At 34.3% G+C, this 27,286-nt stretch overlaps 1 protein-coding gene across 1 annotated transcript in view; it reads right to left on the reverse strand.

Moving 5' to 3' along the window:
- Positions 1 to 27,286, reverse strand: part of PRKN (parkin RBR E3 ubiquitin protein ligase) — a 1,541,099-nt gene that overhangs the window by 596,479 nt on the left and 917,334 nt on the right. Inside the window, exon 8 of the mRNA XM_044675477.1 lies at positions 19,772 to 19,908. Within this exon, the coding sequence (XP_044531412.1) occupies positions 19,772 to 19,908 (137 nt within the window). The remainder of the gene's footprint in view (positions 1 to 19,771; positions 19,909 to 27,286) is intronic.

Below are 27,286 nucleotides of genomic sequence, written 5' to 3' on the forward strand. Positions count from 1 at the left end.
CAGGGCACTGCTTCCACAGTCGTATACCCGTCTGCACTGGTTCCCCACTCAGGATTTCAGAGCTTTAGCTCATGCCTGTGTCTGCCTCCACCCACGCCTCCGCCTGTGCCTGCACTCTGAGCCCAAGCTCTGCGTCCTGTGTCTGCTCTCTGCGGCCTGCTCCCGCGCTCAAATTTTGTGTGCGTTCGTTAGCTTATTGGGGTCCCAAATCTTGCTGCTCTCAGGAACAGGCCCCAGAGCTGCCAATGACTCGATGGGTGCCCCAAACTTGCTCTATTTCTTTTTAGCTGGCTTCGGCGCTATAGGTGTTGTGTGTGGAGGGGGTGGGGATGGGGTGGTTGCTCAGCCCGCGATTTAGTGAGAGCTATTTCACCCCTTTATAGCATGGAAATGCCTCGATTCCACGTACCTTCCATGCTTTGCCCTGTTGTGGGGTTCCTCCGTTCGTCTGGAGTTGTTTTTATGTCCCCTTGAGGAGTTTTGTGTGTTTCGGTCAGGAGAGGTTAAGAGCTGCTTCTTACTCTGTGGCCATCTTAACCCGGAAGCCAAATGCTATGCTTTTTGATTGTTATCTCTTGTCTGGTTTGTTATATAATGCATATGATGATTGTGATGATTATTGTAATTAACATGACACTAAAACATTTATTAAATGAATTGTTTTAAAATGTCCAGATTATATGACTTTACAATTTTTAATATTTTTTCCTGGCATTTTGTAATCCATAGTCTCTCCCTCCCTCACATGCTCTCCCCTTTCCCCAAGAAGGCAGATAGTATTATATAATTTGTACCTACATTATCATATAATACATATTTCATGGTCGTTTTATTGTGAGATAAGATACCTTGCCTATACTAGAGAAAATTCATGGAGGAAATAAAGTGAAGAATGGTGTGTTTGAATCTGCATTTAGACTCTGTCACTTCTGTCTATGCCTGTGCAGAGCCTTTTTCATTTTAAGTATTGGTGTTGTCCTGGATCCTTGCCTGGTTGGTAATGGTTAAGTCACTCACAGTTGAACTTTGTACATTATTGCTTTTTCTAATTTTAAAATTCTCTTCATTTTGCTAACTTTACTTCACATCACTTTATGTTTTTCCAGTTTTATTTTGTGATCCTTTTGTTTGTCATTTCATATGGCACAATAGTATTCCATTACAATCATATACCACAACTTATTCAGCCATCCCCAACTTATGGACATCCTTTCAGTTGCTAGTTCTTTGCCAGCTCAAAAAGAGATCCTATAAACATTTTTGTACAATTAGATCCTTTTCTCCATTTGTAATTTCTTTGGCATATAGACCTAGTAATGTTATTGCTGGGTAAAGGGTAACCAATAGATTTTTAAAGGCAGTTTAGGTCACTGGTCAAAGCAATGGATTCTTGGAACTAAACCTTTATATTAAAAGAAGAAAGAAGTTCCTTTATGAGAAAGATGGATAGAAAAATAGACAAGTAGGACAGCTTTAAAATTAACATATCTCTTTTCTTGTATGCTTTAAAAAACCTAGCAATATTTCGACATGTAATCTCTCTTTTTCCATTCTGATCTGTGTGTTGGACACTTTTTTGCATTATACTCAGAATAAAAAATAAAATAAAAAGGAGAGAAAGAAGTCTCATATAAGACAGGAAGAAATACTTCATTCCCCTTAAGCCTTTAGTCCTATAGTGAAAGCTGAGAGTTAATTTTGAAGGGGCAAACTAAATGCTCCTGTATCCTGCAGATTTTGAAAAACTTTTCATTTATCCACCAATGAAAGAAATGTTCTTAGGAATCTCTAACCAGGCCTCTACATTCCTCAGATTAAACAGAGAAAAACAGGAGACATAATGTATTGTCATCTTAAGCCTACTTAGATTGTCCTATAAAGCCTGTTACAGAAGGTTTTCAAGCGATTAATGCAGTTAGAAAACACTTTCCAATGTACAGTATTTTCCACATATCAGGTTTCACATTTGATCCAAATCTTGGTAAATGAGGTTGAGTGTATGGAGAGATAAACTCACTAGCTTATTCGGTTATCATGCAATTTGATAAATAGTATGGCTATCATTTCCTTTTACTCTAACACAGAGTCTGTAGATATTTTAAACACTTTCATGCCTTTTCAGGGAATCCAATCTACTCCATAACTTCTGATATTTAATCTAATATGTAACACTGATTTCAATGATGTATTTAGATGATAAAACACAGTGGAAACTCTAAAATGATTCAGATTTAGTATAGCATTCTGACTCTTTTTCTCCCATATCCTTGTTTCTACTATATGTTATTATTATATTAAGTAAGTGGAGCAGTCACAGCTAAGGAAAGAAGGAAATAGATCCTTTAAGTCTGATCAGGGAGTACTGATTGGTCTTCACCCTGGAATTCTGAATCATTTTTTAAACTACATAAATCCACAAAATAGATAAATCTAAAAATAAATTTTAAATTAATGATTTTCTATTCATTAAATCCTATCTATTTAAAAGTCCTTTTTACCTAAGATACTATTCTGTATTTTCCCCACTGTTATTCCAATATTTCCAAATGGGTTGTAGTCATGGGTACCATGATTCTTTGGTATTTAGGTAACTCTTTGATCTAGTTAATGTGATTAATTCCTCCACAAAACTTATACACATCTCATTCTGTGTAATAGTTTTTCAGGTATTCCTATGAGTTTTCCATAAGGCACTGAACCAATATGATAAGTGGTATATCATCTATCTCTTTATATTGTAGGGATATTGATGAAGCATGGAGCCTATCAGTTCCTCCATTACTCTTGCAATATATATTTTCCAGTCATATATTTCTCTGATGGTGTCCTTTACATGGCTTTTCTTGCACAATTCTGGGTTAGCAACATATTGTAACCCATTTATTCCCTCCATGTACCAAACTCTATGGGCCTTTGATTAGCGTGGAATTTTAAGTTCTCTGCAAATTAGGCCTCTGTGTAACTTGTCACCAGACAACATTATTGGAAAAAATATTGGTGTTAGAATATTCATTTATGAACCAGAGAGAAGCTTACAGTAATGACAAATACTTTATTATTAGCCAAAGGAAATTCTGCTTGCTCTCTTTCTTCTATTCAGTGTTGATTACTTCTCATTGTCCATCTACAGTATCTACTCCGGGTACAGGAAGTAATCAAGAAGCTCTAAGAGCCATCCATTCAGTGATCATAGTCCAGGAAATAGGTATTCTTGGGGTTGCTTCATGTTTTACTGAATTCTCCTATAAGAATTGTTAGATATTTCTTCACCATCCTTTCTGGGAATTATTGGAATGTCCATAAAGTAGACATACAGAATGTTAGAGCTGGAAAGAACCTTAGAGATCATGAAGTATTATCCTTTAGTTTTAAAATGAGGAAACTGAGATATAGAGATGACTTGCCTAATGTCACATAACAGATGAACAATACCACAAAGACCAGAATCAATCGGGAATCCACATTCAATGCTCTTTCTACTACACCAGCCTGGGTTTTGAGGGGTGAGCTTCACCTAATCTTGTCTGCATCCAAATCAATCATGACTTTCTCTGACCATTTCCATGCCATGCCTTCTATAATATAGTCTCCTCCTTCTCCTTTTCTCCTTCTATTGAAATCTGACTTTATTTCTGGGACAGGGAGTCCTCATTGATAAGCTTTCACCTTGAATTAATGACATCCAAGTCCATCATATCACTTCCTAGAAATTTCCATGCTATTCCAGTTTTCTTCCCTTCCTATTCAGCCTCTAAAATTAGAGTTTATTTTCTTGGAATATTGACCCTGATTGGTGATCTTAAACCTTATCTTGCCTAAGTAATTAAAACTTCTCCCAAGTTACTTTTCCTCTCTCTGTGTGTTGTCTTTTCTTATTAGAATGTAAACTCCTTAAGAGCAGGGACTATTGTGCTGGCTGGTATTTGTGGAAACAGACCTTCTTAAACTACTTGGTTTTCCCTATATAAAGAGGTCAAATAATTTTGAGTGAGCATGGATGCTAATTTAGGGATCTGTGAAGTATTCCTGAGTTTATACCAGCAATATAATCCCATTTGCATACTGGAGCATCTGGTAGTCCTCACCAATTATAGAGTCCTTATAATATTTGGACATTATTCTTGATGACAGTATAGAATACTATCATGAATGTTTAAAATATTGATTGATAGTAATTATACTATCACTTATCATAGATTTTGAAATAGAAGAGATCTTAAAAGTTCGCCTAGTCCAGCCCATCATGGAGGATTATCACAAAACTGAGGTCATCATAAATTAAATAATTTGCCCAAGTCATCTCATGTAGTAAAAAAAATGGATCTGGGGATCAAACTTGGCTTTTTTTTTCTTATTTTCTTATTTCAATTCCAGTGTTTCTTCCATGATTCCATGACTCCAGTCTCTCTAGAATACTAAGGATATTCTAAGGATATATACAAATAGCTGATGCTTGTCATACATTGTGTATAGGATCATAGAATAAATTAAGCATTTATCTGGAATCTTTTAGTTTCACCTGCAATCTTAAACTTCTAAAAGGCAAAGCAAAGGAAGATCAATAATTCTTTCCATGTAGGAACTGTATCTTGTGGACTAATATCATAAGTAGTATAATGACCTGAACTATTGAGTTTGTATAAATCTCTTACTATACTTCCCTTCTTCTCTAAACCTATACATGAACTTCTTTAATTGAATATTTTCCTCTATTGTTATTATAATATAATTCAGAGCTATAAATAGTAACTTTTTTGATCTTTTAGCCAAGGAAGGTGATGGAAGTTTGGCCAGACACATAACAAGCTAAAATCCTAGACATGCAAGAATTGCACATATGTGCTACTTATAGAATTAGATAATTTTTAAAATTGAAGGTTTTCTTAGGGATCTTCCAGCCTAGCATTCCCTAACCTGTGTCTCTGAACTACTACTTCAGGTGCTTTTCTCATTATGTTATACTGCATTCGATGAAATTTGCATGCTTACATAAAGCTTTCATAGGCTCATATTGAAAATGAGTAATATGACAATATACCTGCTAAAGGTTAAAATACATTAATATATTAACTTCAATATATTTCATTATTTTGGAATTTCCCACAAATTGCAGTTTATGAAATCAGACATATTCTTCCATGTAGGAATATTTTCCTCTTTTCTATTAGAATTCCATTTTTTATGTTTGTCATGTATATAACATGTGTATAATCTCACCTACATGAAGTGGTGGAAGATATATTTCAAATAGGTCTAACTAGTTAGAAGTTGCCATGGTAAATTGTTCAGAATCGTTTAAAAAGCATGAATGATTCTAACTGAGAAAATAAACAATGCTTAAAAGTTTAATAGTTATTAACTTCTCTGATGAAGTCCTCATAACCATAGGGAGCTTCAGGTGCAAGGGCCCTGTTTATCCTATGACTTGAGGATAATATTGGACACATATGTCCTATAGCTATAAAGGCCTTCAAAGAATCAGGTAAACCTCTCTCATGTCTTCAGGAAGGTAAAATATATTGATTTAACAAATAAGATGTCCAAAAATCAGAAAGGGTAGACAACTTCTTCAAGGCCACATAACTCAGAGAAAAGTGGGATAGAGGGCTATGAGTTTGGAAAAGCATTATAGTAGAATGCAAAGAGTGGTAAACTTGGATCCACCAGATCAGGTTCAAATCTAAAATGAGGGATTCAGACTAGAGGATTTTTAAAGTCCTTTCTAGCTCTTGATTTATGATTTTATGATTTTAATTTCTCCCAAAGACTTTCTAGGACTAAGGAATCTAACAAGAACTACCGATTAATTGAATAAATTAACTAGAGATGTGGGTGGGAAACAGGATGGCTCAGGGGAGAAACTCTTAAGTTGTATATGACATATTTGATTATATCACTTCTTATAAAAAGAATCTAGGATCAAAATCAATCTTTTTTAGGCCTAGATATAGTTTCACTCACCCAACCCTGGACTCCTAATACAGGTTAAGGGCTAATCTAGACCTTCTGGGTATGAACTAAAAGTTATAAATAAAGCCAAGCAAACTCTATGTTAAAAGAGAACTCATAAAAGTAAAGAGCTCCTCTATTGAGGAGAGAAGCTCATTTCATAATTAAAAAACTACGGGGGGCAGTAAATGGTAAGGAAACACTTTCTGAAATATTTGGTTGGCAGCCCAGATTTTAAAGTGAGGTTTCCAGCCAATATGTTAGCAAGTTGCCCATAGCAACTTTGGGCATTTATGCCATGATGCATGTAGAGAAAGATGATAACTATAGCTAAGGTACACCTTAGGGAGCACCATTATGTCACATTACTGTAGCAAAAGAGAGTCTGATGGACAGGTTCACTTCCAGCAGGCCCTCTCTTTACCTGGAGGAAACAATAAACTGGTGACTGTCTAAGAATTATTGAATCACAGTCAAACAGTGTTTGAGCTGGAAGGGACCTCAGGGATCATCTATTCTAAACTGGAAGGTGACTAATAAGACATAGGAAGGAGCTGAGAGCTGAGAGAGGAAGAGACGACATATGTACTTGTATATTGTTTTTAACATGAGAGAGGGCACACAACCAAAAAAAAAAATACTAATGCCACTGCCCCCCCATCTCTTTTCCCATCTATTACAGCATTTCTATTGATAAGTATTCCTCCCAGTTCCTTTCCGGAGACCTAGATTCAAATATATACATACACATGCACAAAATGCCAATAAAAAATTCCAGGTAAGAATATGGAGAGTAGATGATGAAAGGATTACTTCTTTGTTCTTACCTATTAGGAGATAAATGGAAAAAAGAGGGGGGTGACCACATAGTAGCTGTGAAATTCTGCACAAGTCACTTAAAATTCGAGTGTCTCATGCAAAGATCTAAGCTAATAAATTGCATAGAAAGTGTGGACCACACTTCTAGAGGGAGTTTCCTCATCAGGAAGTTTCCTATATCAAAGAAATCATACCTCTGGCTTTCTATCACTATAACACGTAAGGCATCCTATCAGAATTATCATCATTTTCATCCTCTAATTTTTCTGATATTTTAAGATATATAGGATGACTTACACACAATAATCTGATGATCAAAATAAGACATGAATCATTTTCTCTATTATACAGATGAGGAGCAGTTAGGTGGTTCAGTGGATAGAGCACCAGGCCTGTAGTCAGGAAGTCCTGAGTTCAAAACTGATGTTAGACACTAGCTGTGTGACCCTAGGCAAAACATTTCACCAGTTTGTCTCAGTTTCCTCATCTGTAAATTGAGCTAGAGAATGGAATTGCAAACTACTCTTGTATCTTTGCAAAAAAAAAAACAACCCAAACAAACAACAACAACAAAAATACCAAAGGGGGCCATAGAGAGTTGGGCATGACTGAAACTACTGAACAACAACAACAATTATATAGATAAGCAAATCGTGCCCTGTTAACTTTACTAGAATCATGGTAGGAATCTCACTCTACTGGCTCCATTTCTGGTCTTCTTTCTACCACTCCATGATACTTCTCAGAAAGACACATCACACTGAACCTTCTAGAAACATGCAAGAGTATTACCTAGTTCAAGGCTGATGAGTGTTTTTTGTCAATCATACTAGCACACTTAACCAGTCCCATTTTTGTTGCATTAATATGCCTTTTATGTATTAAAATATTTCCTCTGTCCTGCCAAAAGTTATAGGCTGTCTTTCAGGAATATGTAAATCATCTCTATTAAGCACATTTATAATTATTTCAAAGAGAGTTGGAGGTCACCAGCTCACAGCCATTTCTGTGCATGGTGTCTCATTATTACAAGACACCATACAGTGAGATGGAATATATCACTTCCACTCTTACTGCATGGCATTTTTTTAAAAAAGGGACCAGAATGGGGTAGACCACCTGACATGGCCCTAGTAGGTCCTCAATAAATGGTTCTGATGATGATGGCAAACAGCCAACAATGAGGTATTACTAGAGCCTAGTTATATATGTAGATTCATTCATATGTGACAAGTATATATAAACATACATATATATTGATTTTAAACAATTCCTGCCTCAAATTCCTACCTCTCTTTAAAAGAGAATCTTACCTTTCATCTTAGAATCAATACTTTGTATTGGTTCCAAAGCAGAAGAGTGGTAAAGATTAGGAAATGGGGCTTAAGTGATTTACCCAGGGTCACTTAACTAGGAAAAATACATTTCTCTTTTAAGATCCAAAGTCTAAATAAAGCCAATTTTTGCTAAAAATGATGCATCTCTTCTATAGAAGGTGCAGCTTTTATTTCCTGAGAATTCTCCAAAGGCTGGGTGGGCAAGAGAAAACTAGGCAGACGCTACAGTATCTTGAAGACCTTCTAATGCTCTGCTGTTCTTCATTATCTGCAGTCTTTCAGCAGCCATGGTGGTTGTCCAGCTAAGTAATGCAGCATTTAAAATCTAATGACACACTATAGCTTAACCACATGCATGCACACAAAAACAAAGGTATGATATTATAGCTAGTGGTGCATATAACTGTTGACAAAGGAAGGTGGGTATTCAATTTATCCAGAAATCAATGCTTTTTTAAAATTCCTGTCACACAAATCCTCTTTGACTCAAATTATAACCGACCTGTAATAACACAGATCTTATCTTTCACAGTAACTGTCCGCAGATTTTGCTGTTTGCTTTTGTTCTGCAATGGATGGTATTGTAAGCTCTCCATTTATCCAACAAAAAGAGATTTTAGGGATTCATTTTTATACTTCATAAGGACCAAGAAAAAGTTATATATATAATAGCTATGTACATTATACAAGGCAACATGTGGTAGGAGAAGATCTGGGCTTAAGTCCTAGGTCTGACACACACTGGAAATGTGACCTCGGGAAAATCACTTAACCTTTTGCTTCCACATGTCACTCTCAACTCTTAGATTTTAAAGGGCAAGATATTTGCTGATGCCCTTTGATCAAGGGAATTGCTTCATCGAGCTAATGAAAATCACAGATCTGAAATCTTGGAAATCGCAGGTCAGAGCTAAAGTAAAATGCACTCAATGCATTTCTGTTTCATTCAAAATTCAGCTCAAACACCACGATGTGCCAGGATATTATGTCTCTATTCCCTATCATTATCTTGTATATGTATGTATGTGTGTACAGATTATCCATAGAATATAAACTCCTAGAGGGAAGGGCCAGCTTCAGTTTTTTTTTTTTTTAAATTTTAAACCCTTAACTTCTTGTGTATTGACTTATAGGTGGAAGATTGGTAAGGGTGGGCAATGGGGGTCAAGTGACTTGCCCAGGGTCACACAGCTGGGAAGTGTCTGAGGCCGGATTTGAACCTAGGACCTCCTGTCTCTAGGCCTGGCTCTCAATCCACTGAGCTACCCAGCTGCCCCCTCAGCTTCAGTTTTGTCTTAGTGCCTTCTGTTCCTGGCCCAATGCTTGTCCTATGGCATACAAACAATAAATGTCTAATACTTAATAATGACCACCACTACCATGAAGGCCAGAGTAATCTGTACATAAAATAGGAGTGAAGGCATCAAGGATGGGCACAATTTATAAGATTAAACTCTGATCATTAGGCATGTGATCTAATAACGAAAAATATTTATATTGGTGAAAGAAAAATTACAACTGAATGGACTTTTAACACTAATGTAATTTTCAATAACATATTGTACATCAACCCTCATCACAAAGGAGGCTATTGAGTTATGTTTCAATTAAGATTTAAGGTTAAGATCTTTTCCAATAACTTACAACGCTATTCTAACTTTTAAAAATTGGTCAATCAGAATTTTTGTAAATCATGCTTAGTATATAGGAAACCCCTTCAAAATCTCATGTATTATAGAAACACTTCCCCTCCAACAATTTTCTAATAATAACAACATTAACACTGTATAAAAGATATACTATTGTACAGTAATTGAAATTGGTGAATGCCAATGAAAAGCAGAAAGGGAAATGCCTTACTTTGCTGAAGGAAACTAAAACTTTTTTAAATAATGTTTTCAGAGATAACTACTCTGAATAATTCTTGTTTAAGCAAAGTTTACTGCAGTTATCTTTTTCACACATTGGTCTCTTTTCAGACACTTTTAGGGCAGGTAGTGAAACTGTAGCTGAAATAGGTTTTAGCTTTTCACTTATTAAAAACAGGCATACTATCTCTTTAAAAATTAAAAAAAAATTTTTCCACCATTCCCCACTCTTTCAAGAGGGAATAGGGGAGGAAAGAAAACTAGAACAAGGAAAAAACACTTAGGAGTGAAATTAATTTGAGCAAAAGGACTCTGAATATTACTAAAACAGCATGACAACCATAGCAGGGGTATGTCAAGTTGGCTCATCAAATTACTTAATGTGTAACTTTATTATTACCTAATTATATGAGCAAAAACATAATGGGTGGCATATGTGCTATGTGATGTACAACATATAACAACACTGTCTAACAAAGCTATTTCCAAATCCTATTTCCTAATGCCTATTGTCCAAATGATGATATGTACTTGGATGGACAACCCAGAGATCTATTATCAGCTTGTTTATCTTAAATAACTAGGGTGGATGGGCAATTCACTGGGTCCAAAAATATACAGAAGGAATAAATTGGACTGAATGGTATTCAGGAAACTCTATTGTGGTTTTAATGATCCAATACTTCTCCCTGAAATAAAGATCCATCTTTTTAATGTCAATATTTTTCTGGTCATGCTGTATACTATATAGCTTCAAGTGATGGACTATCTGACTTCCAAAGAATATGTTTCAGTTTATTTAAAGTGCAACAGAGAGTTACAAGGTGAGCATGAGCAGACTACAGCATATTACTAAAATTTTTAGCATTTAATTCAACTAATATCTATTTAGTGATTATAATGCATGACATAGGAAACAGAATTGGAGAAGGAAATGAGGGAAAACCACTTTAGAATCTTTGCCAAGAAAATCCAAAATGGGGTCATGAAGAGTAAGACATAACTGAACAACAACAAAAATGAAAAGACGGACTGGTATAGGGGTTAAAGGAATGGCTTTGGAGCAAGCAGATTGGGCTTTATGTTCTGCCATTCCCATATAGTGGCTATGTGACAAAGGTCATATCACTTCCCTCTTAGTGACCCAGGACTATATTAGAATAGATGATCTTCTGTGGTGAATGAAGTTTCCTCGACTAACAACATAACAGATCTAGACCAAAATATTTTTGCCTGGACCTATGATTTCAATATTATAGATGCTCTATAACTGATCTGAGACTTATAGTTCTTAGACAAAATCAAGAAACTGGATAGGTTCAGTGATTTGCCCAGGGTCACACAATTACTACTCATCAAAGGCCTTATTTTAATTCAGACCTTTCCCATTCCACATAGTCTACTTTTTTGTATTCATATACACATATATAACACATGTATCATCATTATCATCATCATTACATTCATGTGAATTTCAGTGTCATAGAAAATTTCAGAGAGTCATAGAAAATTTAAAAACAAACATTTGCCAAATTTTTGCTTAGATTTGAAAACCAGGACTCTAGGACCCTCAGCCTTTTGGAAGAGCTTTGAGATTGAACATAATCATTACATATAAGTTTAAAAATAGAGAGAGAGAAAGACAGTCTTAGAAGTAGAGACTATCTACTGGGCACCCAACAATGAATGAACATAAAAGAGAGGAAAAGAACCCTCAAAGACTATCCCCTGCATTCATTGTGCAGAAGAAAAGAAGTACACTGATTCACTGGTGTTATCTATTCAAGGTCAGTGAGACTTTTCTTGTGCAGAAGCTGAGAAATTTTACCAAAATGAAAGGGGTTGGAAAAGACAAGAAAGAATTAAAAGTAAATAGAAGGTTTGGTGATGATGGCAGAAAGGGTTTCATTGAGAAATGAGGAAAGTATGGAGAAGTCATTGATAGAGAAGCTACCTATTAATGATGTCACAGATGTAACAATTTTGTAGCCTAGAACAAATTGCCACCAACATTTTAATACTGTGACCCTTGATGGAGCAGACCATTTCTATAGACTATTTGGGTTTAGAATGGGGTATGGACAGAATATGAGCCCCTTGACGTCACAGAATACTTTCTTTATTCTTTCTTTGTATTCTCATTGTATCCTTAGCACGATTCTTGGCATATAAAAATTTGTTAACTTACTGACTACTGCTCTAACCCTTTAAAGTACCAGTATTTATATAGAAGACATCTCAACCAATATATAGTATTTCCAGGATAACATTCATGATATTCAATATAACATGGTTATAAGTTAAGTCACAAAATGCTCTGACAAATCCTATAGGCACTAAATTACTAGATATGCAAGAAGCACAACAGCTAGGTACATCACAGAAGCCATCTTGTGTTAGGATTCCATCTTCTTTACCTTAAAAGTTAAGAATGTAAAAAATTGATGTGAGACTTAAAAAAAGAAAATGGACATCTGGGCATGACTTAAAAAAGGATGAAGCCAGAAAATATAATCAAATATGAATTCTTTTTTCCTGTATGCAATTATGGTTCTAAGTGGGTAGGTAATGAAATATTTAAGAGAGTGTGAGTCATCAAACATAGGCTGTGCATATTTAAAAGGAAACAACTGGAATAAAATCAATGTGAGTAGGTCTTAGGGAAAAGACGCAGTCACAGATATAATCTAACCCAGTGTTTAACAAAAATGGAAAAAAATTTGGTGAACAACACAGATGAGTGGTGGCACTTGAACACTGAATCAGAACACTTGGTACTTTGATGAATCCATGATTACATTGTCCTGAGAATTCCCTCAACTGATGCAAATCATAACCCAACTCTGAACATTCACAAACTGTGCTGTTATTATCTATGACTTTGCATAAAGCCCTCATAAAACATCCATCAAAGTCAATGAAGGCCTCCCTTTCATTGTTTAAAATTTTGGCAGCACTAACATATATAATGACTTTTTTAATACTGGTTTACAAAATAATCAGGAGACTGTTGCGTTTCCTTCTGGCTATAAAGAATCTAGGTCAAGTCAAATCAATAAGCATTTATAAATTCTTGGGTCATAAACACATTCATCAATGCTTGCTAAATGCCAGGCACCATGCTAAGTGCTGGAGATACAAAAAAGGGCAAAGACTACTCTTAAGGAGTTCTTCCTCTAATAGAGAGAAGCAACATTCAAATACCTTTGCAAATCTAAGAAAAGGAAAAGATCTCAGGGATGTCCTAGCCTAACCCTCACCTGTACAAGAACACGCTTTAAAATACTGATAATTAGTGGCTATTATATTTGAGACTATCCAATGAAGGATAACCCACCAACTCCCAAGGCAGAGCATTTCATTTTTGGATATCTCTAATTGTTATGGAGATTTTCCTTATATCAAAGTTGAATCTGCCCATTGGACATTACTTCTAGTTTTGCCCTTTGTGGCCAAACATAATAAACTTAATCTCTTTTCCTCTTAATGCTCATTTACATACCTGAAGATTCTATATGGCTTCTAGGCTGCCCTCTCATCTTCATTTTTCTCTTCTCTACACTAAATATCTTCCATTCTTTCTAGTTATCTTATATATGGCATTTTCTCTAGTTCTCTTACCATCCTGGTAACTCTCTTCCAAATGAACTTCAACTTGTTCTCATAAAATGGGGCACTTAAGACTGCACATTGTTCTCTAGATGTGGTCTAATCAGGACCAAGAAAATTGTCCCTTCTAAATTAAAGCCACACAGTGGAATAAAGACTCCCTGAGTTAGAGGAATCTAAAATTGAGGAACAGAATTAGTAATTTTCTCTAACTATTTCAATTCCTTTCTTTTGTACCAATCATCTCCCCAAAAGAGTTATTATTTAGTAATCTAAGTAATCCCATTAGAGAAGTAAATGGGAAACTCACATATAAGACCTACTGCTTACCCTTAATTTCTTTGACAGCTGAAACTCAAAGAACAAATTCTCCATTAATCCTTATTCATTTTCATCTTTACTCTGGCTAATTTTTCTAGATTGTAGAGATTATTTTTGATTCTTATTATTGTACTGAACTTAATATTAGCTAACCCTTTTCAGTTTTGTTCCATAAGCACATTTGACAAGCATATAAAGCTTCAATGAGAAAAAAAGTCCAAAATCACAAAGTCAAGGACAGGCCAAAAGCAAAATAAAAAGCATCTTTGTTCTAAGGCGACATGTTTTAAAGATATATAACTTTAAAAAATCTTGTTCTATGTTTTGTGCAAGTCAAAGTGATCATGTCAGAGTCTAATCACCCACCTTATAAATTCTCTCTCCTTCAGATTACATCTCATTTCATTTTTTAAAGAATGTATAACAGAAGAGTGGCACCAAGATAGTAGAATATATGTGGTAACCCAGCTGAACTCTCAACAGTCATCTCCAAACAACTTTAAAATAACTTTTCAAATCAAAGTTTGAAGTGGGAGAGCCAAGTGAATGTCAGAAGGAAACATTTTTCCAGACTAAGATAATTTATAAATTTATAATTGTCAGGACAATAATCTGAGACACCCAGGAATAATTTGGTCAGGAGTGCATACAGAGAGAACAGCAGGGGTAGTCCTTGGAGGTGGTTGCAAGAGCAGCAGCAGCAGAAATAGTAACAACAGTTTTGGGAGCTCTCATCCCAAAGCTGGTAAGGAGATCAGACAACTGGTCAGGAAGAGAATACAGGGGACCCTTTGTTGGCACTGATCACAAGCCAATAGGGGCCCAGGTTATAGTTCCAGAATGGTAAGAAGCCCTAGTGCTTAGGGAACCAGAAATACAGGGAATCTGGTCACAGTTCCAGAGCCAAGAGGTCTGTGCTTGTGGCTACAGAAAAGTAGGGACCCTTCCTGAGTAAAGACCAGAGTGCAGACCAGAATAATAGTGACCATATCACTCCACCATTAGAAACACTGAACATTTTTAGGCCTCCTAGAACTAGCTCTGCAAATAGCACACACACACAGATCTTAAGTTGGAAACACTGCCTCCCCATCCTTGCACATGCAGAGTCAAAATTTAACATAAAGTGCATAGTGAAAAAAATGAGCAAACAACAACAAAAAAGGACTTGATAAAAAAAAGCTACTCTGGTGGCTAGACATAAACTCAGAGGAAGATAACAATATGGAAAACAGTTCTAAAAAACCACAAAGGAAAATACTCATTGGGGCAAAGGCCAACAACAAGACGACATCAAGAATAGTTGCATGCTTTATTCTTCCTACATTATTGACCAAGCACTCTAACCTGCACCATTTTTACAATGGAGATACATACATAATGTTCTCTTTAATATCGGTTTACAAAGCACTAGCTTGATTGAAGAATTATATGCATGTACTCTTTCCTAGGCTGCAGAAGTTAAAAGAGTCTATGGTTTATTTAACAAGGCTTCCTGCTTCACTGAAGGCTGAGAGACAAATACATATAAATTGTAAGTATTATTAAGGCAAGAGTTGATTACTTATTCCACATTGATTTTCTCAATTAAAATTAGAAAGCAAGATTTTTTGCAGATGAGAAACAATGTGAAACCATATGGGTGGAATGGAGGGACAATGCGGGATGCTATCAGTGATGCCATTCTTTCTGAGTTCATCTGAAAAATTTTATTTTTTGTTCTCTTGGTGTACTATTGTATGGAATTTTAGGATAGGGTTTGCCCAAGAGTAGATGCAGCAGGAAGTGCCTGGCTTATAGAAATTCTAATCATATTTTGCTTTTAATTTTTTAAGCAAACTCATTATTGCTCTCCATTAGAATTCTTTCATCCAATGCAATTGGAACTTTTACTGTAATTTTAGTTTTAGATAATTCTCTGGGCCACCTAGTGATTAAATGAATTACCCAGAATGAAAGAGCTAGTATGTATTAGAGGCACACTTGAACCCAGCTCCTCCTGACTTTGAGGCTATCTCTACAGCCATTATTCCATATACTGACTTTTAACAGATACAAACACAACAATAGGCTTATTCATAATAGGTTCAAAACACCTCTTGTTTTAAAATAAAATGGATTTTCTGAACATCCTTTAGCTATGAGAGGAGCATATGACATTTCAAAAAAAAAAGGTATATAGTCACAAGAAGAGTTAGTAGCACACATCCAAATCATCATCATAACATTTGTCATTGGCTTAAACAAGATTTTGTTTGTCACCAAAAAGGGTGGTAGAATCAATATGGTTTGAGAAATCATCTGCCAATATGAGACAGAGCTAATATTTGGATGATTTGGAAGAAAAATCAGTAAAAAGTGCCAGAAAAACTTACCTAATCTCATTTCCTTTCCCCTTACATCTAAATTTTTATGAGGTTTTGTGGCTTCAGTGGTTTTGCTGCTACAGGTAGAAGTTAATACTGTGTAAAGAATCTAATATTTGGTAAGGATTGCTGAAATATGTTTAGGAGACCTTTCTTTAGTTATGAACTCTTCAAATGTCTCAAAAAGGTCTGATTTCTTCTGTGTAGGCACTCCACCATTGCAGACTCTGGCCCTCCACCCTCACCCGTGCCTCAGGAGATCTTTTCATCAGTAGGTTTGGCTAATGCTGTGTGAATACACACATACATGTGTAGGCATATAGTTTAGAGAATTTTGCTTATATCTTTACTATTTCTCTATATCTCTGCCTCTCTCTATGTAACGTACGTATATATTTGCATTTTACACGCACACAAATATACACATGTAGATATATATACATATACACTTATCACTTTGTGGAAAAACTTCTAGGAATGATCCTCTTCAAACTTAGCTGGCTCTCAGACTACAGACATACAGTCCATTTGTAATGGACACAAAGTCTTTTCATATTAGCAGAACTTACTAGAGTTGGCATTCCATTGGTAGAGTCTTGGAAAACCAAGGACAGGGTCACTACCATGCAATAATATACCTCTTGGTGTATTATATATATATGTAACACACACTTGGAAGAGACTTTGTGGTAATTTACTCAAAATAGCTAAAGAAAAATGAAAGTAGAACATGTGCGATTTTCAGTATGTGCTACAAAAATTAACTTAATAATTTCTAGTTTTTTAAAGTAATGCCCATGACATCCTCCTAGGCAGATTTATTCTAGTTTCAGGATAACTAGAAGCCACAGAGTAGTATATAAATATACATACTCCTCAACTCAGTCAGAAGTATAGATTTTCCATTGAAATTCTATTTATTGTTCACAGAAACGCGTCAGAGAGCATCAACAAATGCATATGTTATACAGCTGTGGTACATATATATTGTAAGTCTTTCAGTAATGTCTTTCAGTTTGCAATCTTGTGTTAACATTCACTGGATTAGAAAAAGTCTACACGTACAGAGATATGTATACACATATTCATACAACACATAAAAATGACATTTCTTTTAAAATAGTATGAATTGGAAGCTGTCAATTATCCTAACAGTTACCTGAAAAATTAGGACTGAGAACTTTAAAACTGGTTGGTTGATAAGTAGATTTATTGCTTCATAAAAATGAGAAACTCTGTCTTTAACTTCCTAATATCAAAGAGAGTTAGTCACTTGGGTTTTATTCTTGGTAAGAATTACAGTTGACTTCTCATGGACAGACATTTTAAGCTTATAAAATAGTAAACTGACATACAAAAAGTATATCTTCTAAAACAGAAATTATATTAAATTATTATGGTCAGGAATCAGTAAAAGTATGTTTTTAGCAAAAGGATTAAAATTATATAAACTATTGCTTCCAAACATTGGAATTAATAATGTCATAGATTTCATGCCTATTCATGGCAGTGGGATTAAAGATCTTTTGGAGGAGTGATAGGTTTAATTTATTGAACTTTCTCTTTCTATATCTGAGAGGCAAAGGGCTTAATGGGAAGAAGATAGAAGCTGGTTTCAGAGGATATGTATGAATTAGAACCCACTTCTGGGTCAAGTTTTCAGAGGATGCTGTTTAACATGGAACATATTTCAAAAGGGGTTTTCAAATTCATGTTTGTCTTGGGTCTTTGAAGACAGGTTTGTTTGTTACTTTTGATCATAGTTATCAAGGACAAATAAGATTATGGCAGCCATAATTAATGAAATACAACAAAGAATTTTGACTTAAACTCTAAAAATAATATGTATCTATTTATTGTGTTCCCTGTCAACAAAACAACTCAGAAAATTTTAGACTTGACATTTCTTTAGAGATTTGTCTTTCAAAACTGGTGGCAACTGATAAAAATAATTTCTAACAGATGTCTTTGTTAAATTTCCTATTAGCACTTGCAGATAAGGGCACACAGTTAATAACTTATTTCAGAGATATAGAGGTCAAGAGGTATGCTTTTAAAAGAAGAGTTAAAGTTAGTATATTGCTAAAATCTTCATAACTTGGAAAACAAAATGTTTATCTGAAAAATGTACATATTTGCTTGTGATATAAATGATTTTTAGTGCCCAGATGACTTTTTAGAATTTTATTACTTAAGCACTTAAATATTCAAATGAATCTGTGATCACATCACTGTGGGCATTCCTTCCAACAGTGCAAGTCTCAACCCATCAGTGCCTTCCCATCCTGTGTGACTCTTGTACATATGCTCCCACTAGTGTGCCACAGGGAGCTCACCCACCAATTGGTATCTCTTGACATCACAAAGATATAAGGGGTATTTGCAAGCTGTCCATTAGTTATAGAGAGATGTGTTTTTTACCAGTGAAAAAAAGGCTATAATAAATATATAGGCTGTAATAAAAATAAAAATATAAATATAAATATAAAGACTGTAATAAAATATACTTTTTAGGATAACCAGGTGTTTTGAATAGTTTTTTAGGTCAAGGATCCTTTTGATCTTCCGGAGAAGTTTATGGATCTCTTGTCAGAATAATGCATTTAAATAAATAAAATAAAATATATAGAAAGGCCAAGGAAATCAATTATACTGAAACGCAGTTATCAAAATCTAAAAAGATCCATGTCCATACACTCCAGAAATGATTCATGAACCATCCTGGAAGTTTCTGTCTGAGGTCCCCAGATTAAAGATCCTGCCATAAATCATGATTTGAATGAATAAATAAATAAAACATTTATTTAATATTTTGTTCAAATCACTGGGGCTATCAACATAAAAATCACAATTCATATACAGATTACAATTGATTTGAATCAAATCTGCCTTGAATATCATCAAAGGAAGTAGATCTAAGGAGGTATCAAAATAGTCCAAGGAATCTAAATGCATTTCTACAACCAGCTCATCTAGTTATTCTAAAAATTCTTTCTTAATAAACTTAGTTTATTAAGTACTAATCAGTACTTTCTCCAAAATTCTATTACATCTATTTTCTGAACCACATTTTTTAATACTTTTCCATACACCACTCACTGATTTAAAGCTCTCTTTCCAATATGAATCTAAGCTCTTCACAGGCAAGGATATTATTTTATTCCCCATTTGTGGTTCCACAGTGCTTATGAGTTTTATGTATATATTTAAGTCTAAAAATATATAGTCACTTGTTCATTGAGGAAATGATACCCTTAGAACGAATCTATAAGGGTAGGTAATTATGTACGATACATGCATAAATATTAAGAGACTAAATACATATACATATATATTTATATAAACAGACTTACAAATAAATGTAAATATAAAATTTGGTCATTAAACCATTAAGACCAGTTAATATTTCTTAGATTTGCTTAAAAAGTTGCTTAAACTATACTCAATTTTAGGTCAAAAATTATTTTTTAATTAGGTTAAAAATATTAAACAAAAGACTTACCCACACAAGGAAGGGAATAACCAAGCACTGGATCATGGATAAACTGTCGATCATTCAATCTTGTCACACAGTATAAATGGAAACAATCTAGGCAAATAACGTGGCGATGGATACACTGGAACACCAACACAGGATTTCTAACAAAAGATTAAAAAAAAGTCTCATTAAGTAATTTTTAAGTTGAGTGGGGAAGAAACCAATGCTTAATATGCACCAAATTTATAATGATTAAATTTTTTTTAGGATTTTATCTTTTTTTCCCATTTTTTAAAAAATGAAAAACATTCACAAACTGAACATTTAAATATATGAAGAAGAGAAAAATATAAACTTACATGAAGCAAAAGAAATTTCTATAATATACAGCATTTTGAAAAGTATATTACATGTTCAACAAATTAGTTTCAAGATTTCCTGATTGTCTGTTTCTCCCCCTATTCTTCCTTCTATTCATTTCTGTGCATTAAAACATTCCATTGCTACTGTTTTCTTTCTTTGCCACTTTTTTTCTTTGAGCATCATTCTCACATTTCCTGCTTCAAAAAACCATTAACTCCCTATGAGACAAAAATATCATCAAGGAAAATTCAGACTCTAATAGGCATAACTGCAAAATTTGTTTCATTCTTTTTCCTAGTCTATTGGCTCCCTATGAAGAATTAGGAAAGAATATTTCAACAGGTGTCTTTTGGAGTCATGGTTGGTCATTTCTTTGTGTGTGTGTGTGTGTTTGTGTGTGTGTGTGTGTGTGTGTGTGTTCCTTTTTTTCAATTATATGTAGAAAAAAATTTAACAACTGTTATTGGACCTTTTGCAATCCAAATTTTCTCACTTCCTCTCTCCCATCCCCCTCTCCAGATGATAAACAATCTGATAATGGTTATTCCAGAATTATTATAAAACAAAAATTTCCACACTCTTTGTGTTGTGTAGTGAAAGAAGACATATATCACACATGCAAGAAAGAACTGACAGTTCTTTCCATAGCTGTTGATAGCATTTTCCATCATGAGTTCCTTGGAATTATCTTGGATGCTTGCATTGCTAATAATAGATTAGTCCATCACAGTTGATCATTATACAATATTTTGTTACTGCTTACAATGTTCTCCTGGTTCTGCTCACTTCACTTTGCATCAGTTCATAAAAGTTCTTCCAAGTTTGTCTGAAATCATCCTATTTGTCATTTCTTACAGCACAGTAGTATTTCATTACAACCATATACTACACTTTATTCAACCATTCCCCAATTGATAGACATCCCTTCAGTTTAAAATGTTTTGCCACCACAAAAAGAGCTGATATAAAGATTTTTGTACAAGTAGGACTTTTCCTCTGCCTTTGATCTTTTTGGATTATTAAGCCTGTAGTCAAAGATTATACAGAGCTTCATGGCACTTTGTACATGGTTCCAGCTCATTCTTCAGAATGGTTGTATCATCTCCACAAAAGTATATTAGTGTTTCTTTTTCACACATCTCCTCTGGCATTTATCATTCACTTTTGTAATAAAGTCATGTTGTCATGTCAATCTGATGGGTAAGAGGTGGTATCTCAGAGTTGTTTAATGTGCATTTTTCTAATCAATAATGATTTGAAATTTTTTTCATGTGACTAAAGATTTTTTTTTTATTTTTTCATCTAAGAATTGCTTGTTCGTATCCTTTAACCATTTATCATTTGGGGAATGACTTATACTCCTAAGTTTGCCTCAGTTCTCTAGACATTGGAGAAATGAGAGATTTATCAGAGACATTGGCCATAAAAATTTTTTTCAGTTTTTTTTTGTAATCTTGATTGCATTAGTTTTGTTTGAATAAAATCTTTTTAATTTAATGGAATCAGACTTACTCATTTTATTTCTTTTAATATTCTCTATGAAGTCTTGTATCGTAATAAATGCTTCCTTTATCCATATGCCTGACAGCTAAACTATTCTGTACTCCCCTAATTTGTTTTTGGTATCAACCTTTATTTCTAGGTCATGTATCTTTTTTGATTTTCTCTTGGTATATTACATGAGGTGTTGGTCTATACTTAGTATCTGACATATTGTTTCCTAGTTTCCCCAGTAGTTTTTTTCAATGTGTTCTCCAAAAAGCTTAGATCTTCAATTTTATTAAATCCAAGGATTGTCATTTACTAGTTTGTGTTGATTACTTCATCTATTCCATTGTTCCACTGCACTATTTCCTAGCCAGTAACAGACTGATTTATTACTGCTTTAGAGTACAGTTTGAGTTCTGGTAAGACTGGGCCTCCATGTTTCATTTTTTTTTTTATTAAATCCTTTTACATTCTTGACTTTTGGTTCTTCCAAATGGACATTATCTTTTCTAGCGCTACAAAATAATTTTTGATAGATTTGATTGGTAAATTAATTTGGGCATGATTTCTATTTTTATTTATATTGCCTTAGCTTACTCACGAGCAAATAATGTTTTTCTATTTAGCTCTGACTTCATTTGTGTGCAAAGTGTTTTGTTATTGCATTCATATAGTTCTTGGTTTTGTTTTGGTAGGAACAGTCACAAATATTTTATATTGTCCTCAGTTAATTTGAATGGAATTTCTTTTTCTGTTTCTAGCTGTAGGACTATTTGATGGTATATAAAAATGCTGATGATTTATTGGGTTTATTTTATATTCTGCATCTTTGCTAAGGTTTTTAATTGTTTCTATTACTTTTTAAATTGATTCTCTGGATTTCTCTAAGTATACCATCATATAATCTACAAATACATAAATATATTTATATTTACAAATTACAAATCTATAACTATAAATAAATATATAAATATTCAAATATGAAAATAATAATCTTGTTTCCTCATTCTCTATTCTAATTCCTTCAATTTCTTTTTCTGCTCTCATTGTTATACCTAACATTGCCAGGACAATATTTTCTAGCAGTGGTGATTCAGGTGCTTCACTCCTGATTTTACTGGAAAGGCTTCCAGCGTGTCTGCATTATGCTTGCTGGTGGTTTAAGATAAATGTCTTAACATATTAAAGAAAGTTCTTTATACAGATGTTCTCTAAGATTTTTATAAGTTACTAGTATTATATTTTATCAAAGGCTTTTTCTGAGTCTATTGAGATAATAATAGGGTTTCTGTTGGTTTTATTATTTATATAGTCAATTATGTCAACAGTTTTTCTAATATTGAACCAAGTATCTCTGCATCGCTTGTATAAACCACATGGTCATAGTATATGATCATTGTAATGTATTGCTGTAATTTCCTTGCTAGGAGTTTATTAAAAAATTTTTTTCCTCAATTTATTGGCTGATAGTTGTTTTTTTTCTTTTCTTGATTTAGGTATCAATACCTTATTTGTGTCATAAAAGGAATTTGTAGATTTCCTTTTTCCCCTATTTCCCAAATAGTTTATATAGTATTAGAATTCATTGTCCTTTGAATGTTTGATAGACTTTACTTGTGAAATCATCTGGCCTTGGGGATTTTTTTTCCTAGGGAACTCATTGATTGTTTATTCAATTTCTCTTTCTGAGATGTGACTCTTTAAGTATTCAGTTTCCCTTCTGTTAATTTGGGAAGTTTATATTTCTTTAAACATTTGTCTATTTCTCTTAGATGATCAGTTTGATTTGCATATACTTTGGGCAAAATTAATAACAATTACTTTAATTTTTTCTATATTGGCTGTGAATTTACTTTTTAATTTTTGATACGAGTAATTTGGCTTTTTTCTTTCTTTTAAAAATCAGATTACTGAATAGTTTATCCATTTTGTTTTTAAATAAAATCAGCTTCTTATTTATTAGTTTAATGGCTTTCTTTCCATTTTATTAACATTTCCTTTGATTTTCAGGATATCCAATTTGTGTTTAATTGGGGGTTTTTAATTTTTCTTTCTCTGTTTTTTTTTTTAATTTGCCTATACAATTCATTGATCTACTCTTTCTCTTTTTATTTATGTAAGTATTTATTGATATAAATTTTCCTTTACTGTTTTGGCTACATCCCATAAATTTTGGTATATTGTCTCTTTATTGTCATTATCTTTAATGAAATAATTGATTGCGTCTATGATTTGTTCTTTGACCCACTCATTCTTTAGGATAATTAGCTTCCAATTAATGTTTGGTCTTCCTGACATCCTGTGTTTAATGTGATTTTTATTGCATTATAGTCTAAAAATGTATTTAATATTTTTGCTTTTCTGCATGTGGTTTGTGATCTTTTTATTCCCTTTTCTATAGTCAATGTTTCTGAGGGTGTTGTGTACTGCTAAGAAAAGGATATATTCCTTTCTGTTCCCATTCAGTTTTCTCCCAAGGTCCATCATATCTAACTTTTCTAAAGTTTTATTTGCCTTGTTCATTTTTTTCATAGATTTTGGTTGGATTTATCTACTTTGAGAGGAGAAGGTTTGGGTCCTTCGCTAGTATTTTATTCATTGTCTTTCCTACTATACAATTTCTCTTTTAGGAATCTGTATGCTTTCTGATTTGGTGCATGCCAGTTCATGAAGTTCTTTGTCTTCTTGAAGAGCTGACTGGATATGTTATGGGGTGATCCAGGCTTTTTTATACATCTGGGCATCATTACTAGGCTCTAGTAACTCTGTCAAGGATCCAAATACTTTAAAACCAAAGGAAAACCAACCATTCTATTAGATTCTACATTTTAGATACTCCAAAATATCTTACTAACAAATTAACATAAAATTCATAGATAGAAAATAAATAAAAGCAACTCCTCTTATCTAGAGAATCACCCCCCAGCTTTTTTTCTTCTGTTTACTCCATACTCTAACCTTCAATGTTCTCCACTTAGAATTGAAGGACTGATCACATGTGCATAACTAATTCAAACTTTGAATTTCTTGCTAATTCTCGTTTCATATTCCTAGGAACTCTCTCTATATTTTTTTGTCATTAAATGAATGGGTCTGATTTTATGTGAAACACTCTGCACATTTCATTTATTATTTTGAGATAACAAATCAGACACTTTGGGTAATAAGATTTTTATGATATTGCCCATTCCCAAGGCAACCATTATATAAAGGCCACAAAACAAGTATTTGATATCTTTGTATCAGTTTTTAAATGATTTTGAAGGCTCTTCCACAATTTCTTTCCCTAGCAAACTCAAGTTAAACAGTCAGCCATCATAGTCTGAGCAACACAGAGCAAAGGGCAAGTCCCAGTTCAACAAATCTCATTATGTGGGCATTTCAGCATAATGAAAAGATTTCTAGAATTCAATTGAGAAGCCCTTGAATTCAAGAAATATTAAATACAAAAATATCCTATTGTTACAAAAAATTGGAATGGTACCTAAGAATTAATTTTAATTAGATTTTAGAACAGTGATCAAAACCATCTTAATAAGACTGTTCCTAGAAAAAATTGGCAAGGGATCAAAGTTTGTTTGTATCCTTGTGAGGGTTAAATTGATTATCTTTGAAGTTAAGAACATCATGAGTTAAATGGATTATAGTTACAGATAAGTACAAGAAGCTCATAAATATTCTATCTAGGTCAAAAAAGATTTGTGGCAGGCTAGTAGCCAATTCCAACTTGGTTGAATATTCACACATCCTGCCACTTAGACCATATGTTACAAGTTTCAGTCCACTCCTCCCTTAAGGAGTTTCAGAAAACCAAACAACATTAATAGGGTAAGGATCATATTACACTATCTGTATGTAATATACTATATTCTATATGGAAATATTTTCTTATGCTTGCTTTTTGTCCACAAGGTGCTAACAGAGGGATTTCTATAAATAAATTTCCTAATAATACTTGAATATATCACCTTGGCTTTATGTGCCCTTATATTCTTATGAGATAATGCAATCTAGGGCTTTGGTGTCCCATGCTGTAATATCTTTGTTTTCCTCTTTTCATCTCTTTTAAGTATCGTTCTCTTCCCTCCACTAACAACTTTTTTCTCTCTTAGGAACTTCACATTTGGAAGAAGGGCTGGACATTTCCTCTCAGTTTCTCACCCCATAAGTTTGGATGTTCAATCAACAGTTAGTAAGTATCTAGTATGTGACCTGCACCATGCTCAGTGTCAGGCATTCAAAATAAGGCAAAAAACAGTCCCTGACCTCATGGAGCTTATGATCTAATGTAATCTAGGGTGTTCTCTAACACTCTATCCTGAGTGCTTTTATTCCCTATACCCATTCTCTTGGAGAAATAGTTAGTTCTCATAAGTTTTAACATTATTCTTACATAACTATGACTCCAATTATTTTCCTCAGCTTTGTTATTTTTTAAGTATCCTTTTGGGTTGATATAAATAAGCATCTTAAATTCAACATATCTAAAATGAAAGGGGAAGTGAGAGACAGACAGACAGACAGACATAGAAAGAGAGAGAGAGAAAGGCAGTAATAGAAGGGGAGAGAGGTAGGGAGGGAGGGAGAGTTTCTCAATAATGCCTTGTTGAGGCCTGAGATACACTGAAGAGTTGTGGCTCTAGAACAGTGATTTCCAAAGTGGGTGCCACTGCCCCCTCGTGGGTGCTGCAGCAATCCAAGAGGGTGGTGATGGCCACAGGTGCATTTGGGGGTGGTGAATAACTGTAAGGGGGCTGTGATAGTATGTGACAGGGGGAGCCAAGTAATATTTTTTCTGGAAAGGGGGAGGTAGGCCAAAAAAGTTTGGGAACCACTGATCTAGAAGGATCTTCCAGTTGGGATGTGTAATGGGGAGATTAAGCAGTAGCACCCAGGCTTCAGGGTTCCATAATGGAATGAAGCTGGAATTTTGAAAGAAGGAGTGGCAGTTTGACCAAGCTGGAGAAAAGGAGGTGTGTTGGCTGTGTGGTCCATGTTTTGCCATATGACAGCTGTCAGTGTGGGATACTACTGAGAGAAGATTCTTCAAGGAAAACATCATGACCTAGGTTGAGGATAGAACTGGGTTATCTGTTGGTGGACAGCAGGTCAATCTACCTTACACCCTGGAGTCTATTTTGGATTAACTGGCTGCTTTTGAACTTGTCCTATAACATCTTTGACCAGCTTGGAGCATCTCTGAACCTGTACTGTGGGAACCCCTCTTCAGCCTCTCCTAGTTTAGTTAGAGACCAGCTTAGTTAGGGATCTAGTTATTTAAACTATTAGGCTATTCTTTAGAATAGAAATACCCCACTCCCTACTTCCCTCAGTCATTACCATTAAACACAATTTTGTTAGCACTTCCTGTCTCCTCTTAGTTATAAAAACCCACTACATTGGTTTTTCCCTGGTTGGCAGTTTGTCAGTTATAAGTCAACTGATATTCCTGAAACTCACATCCCCATTTGGTTTACCTGTGTTCCCCTGTCTGTCCTTCCATTGTGAGGAGTGAGTGTGTCCTCAGTTTATTATTTATTCCCCATTTACAGCATCACCTTTTTCAGGTGGAATGAAATAACTCAATGAGTCTTGAAAAGGAAAATGACATGTTTTAAGTTTTTTGTTTTTTTTTTTTACCATGTATCAATAATTTCTGGTAATTTATTTTTCTCTAAAAAGTACTAT

This window comes from Gracilinanus agilis, chromosome 4 (assembly GCF_016433145.1).
Source record: "Gracilinanus agilis isolate LMUSP501 chromosome 4, AgileGrace, whole genome shotgun sequence".
NCBI classification, from domain to species: domain Eukaryota; kingdom Metazoa; phylum Chordata; class Mammalia; order Didelphimorphia; family Didelphidae; genus Gracilinanus; species Gracilinanus agilis.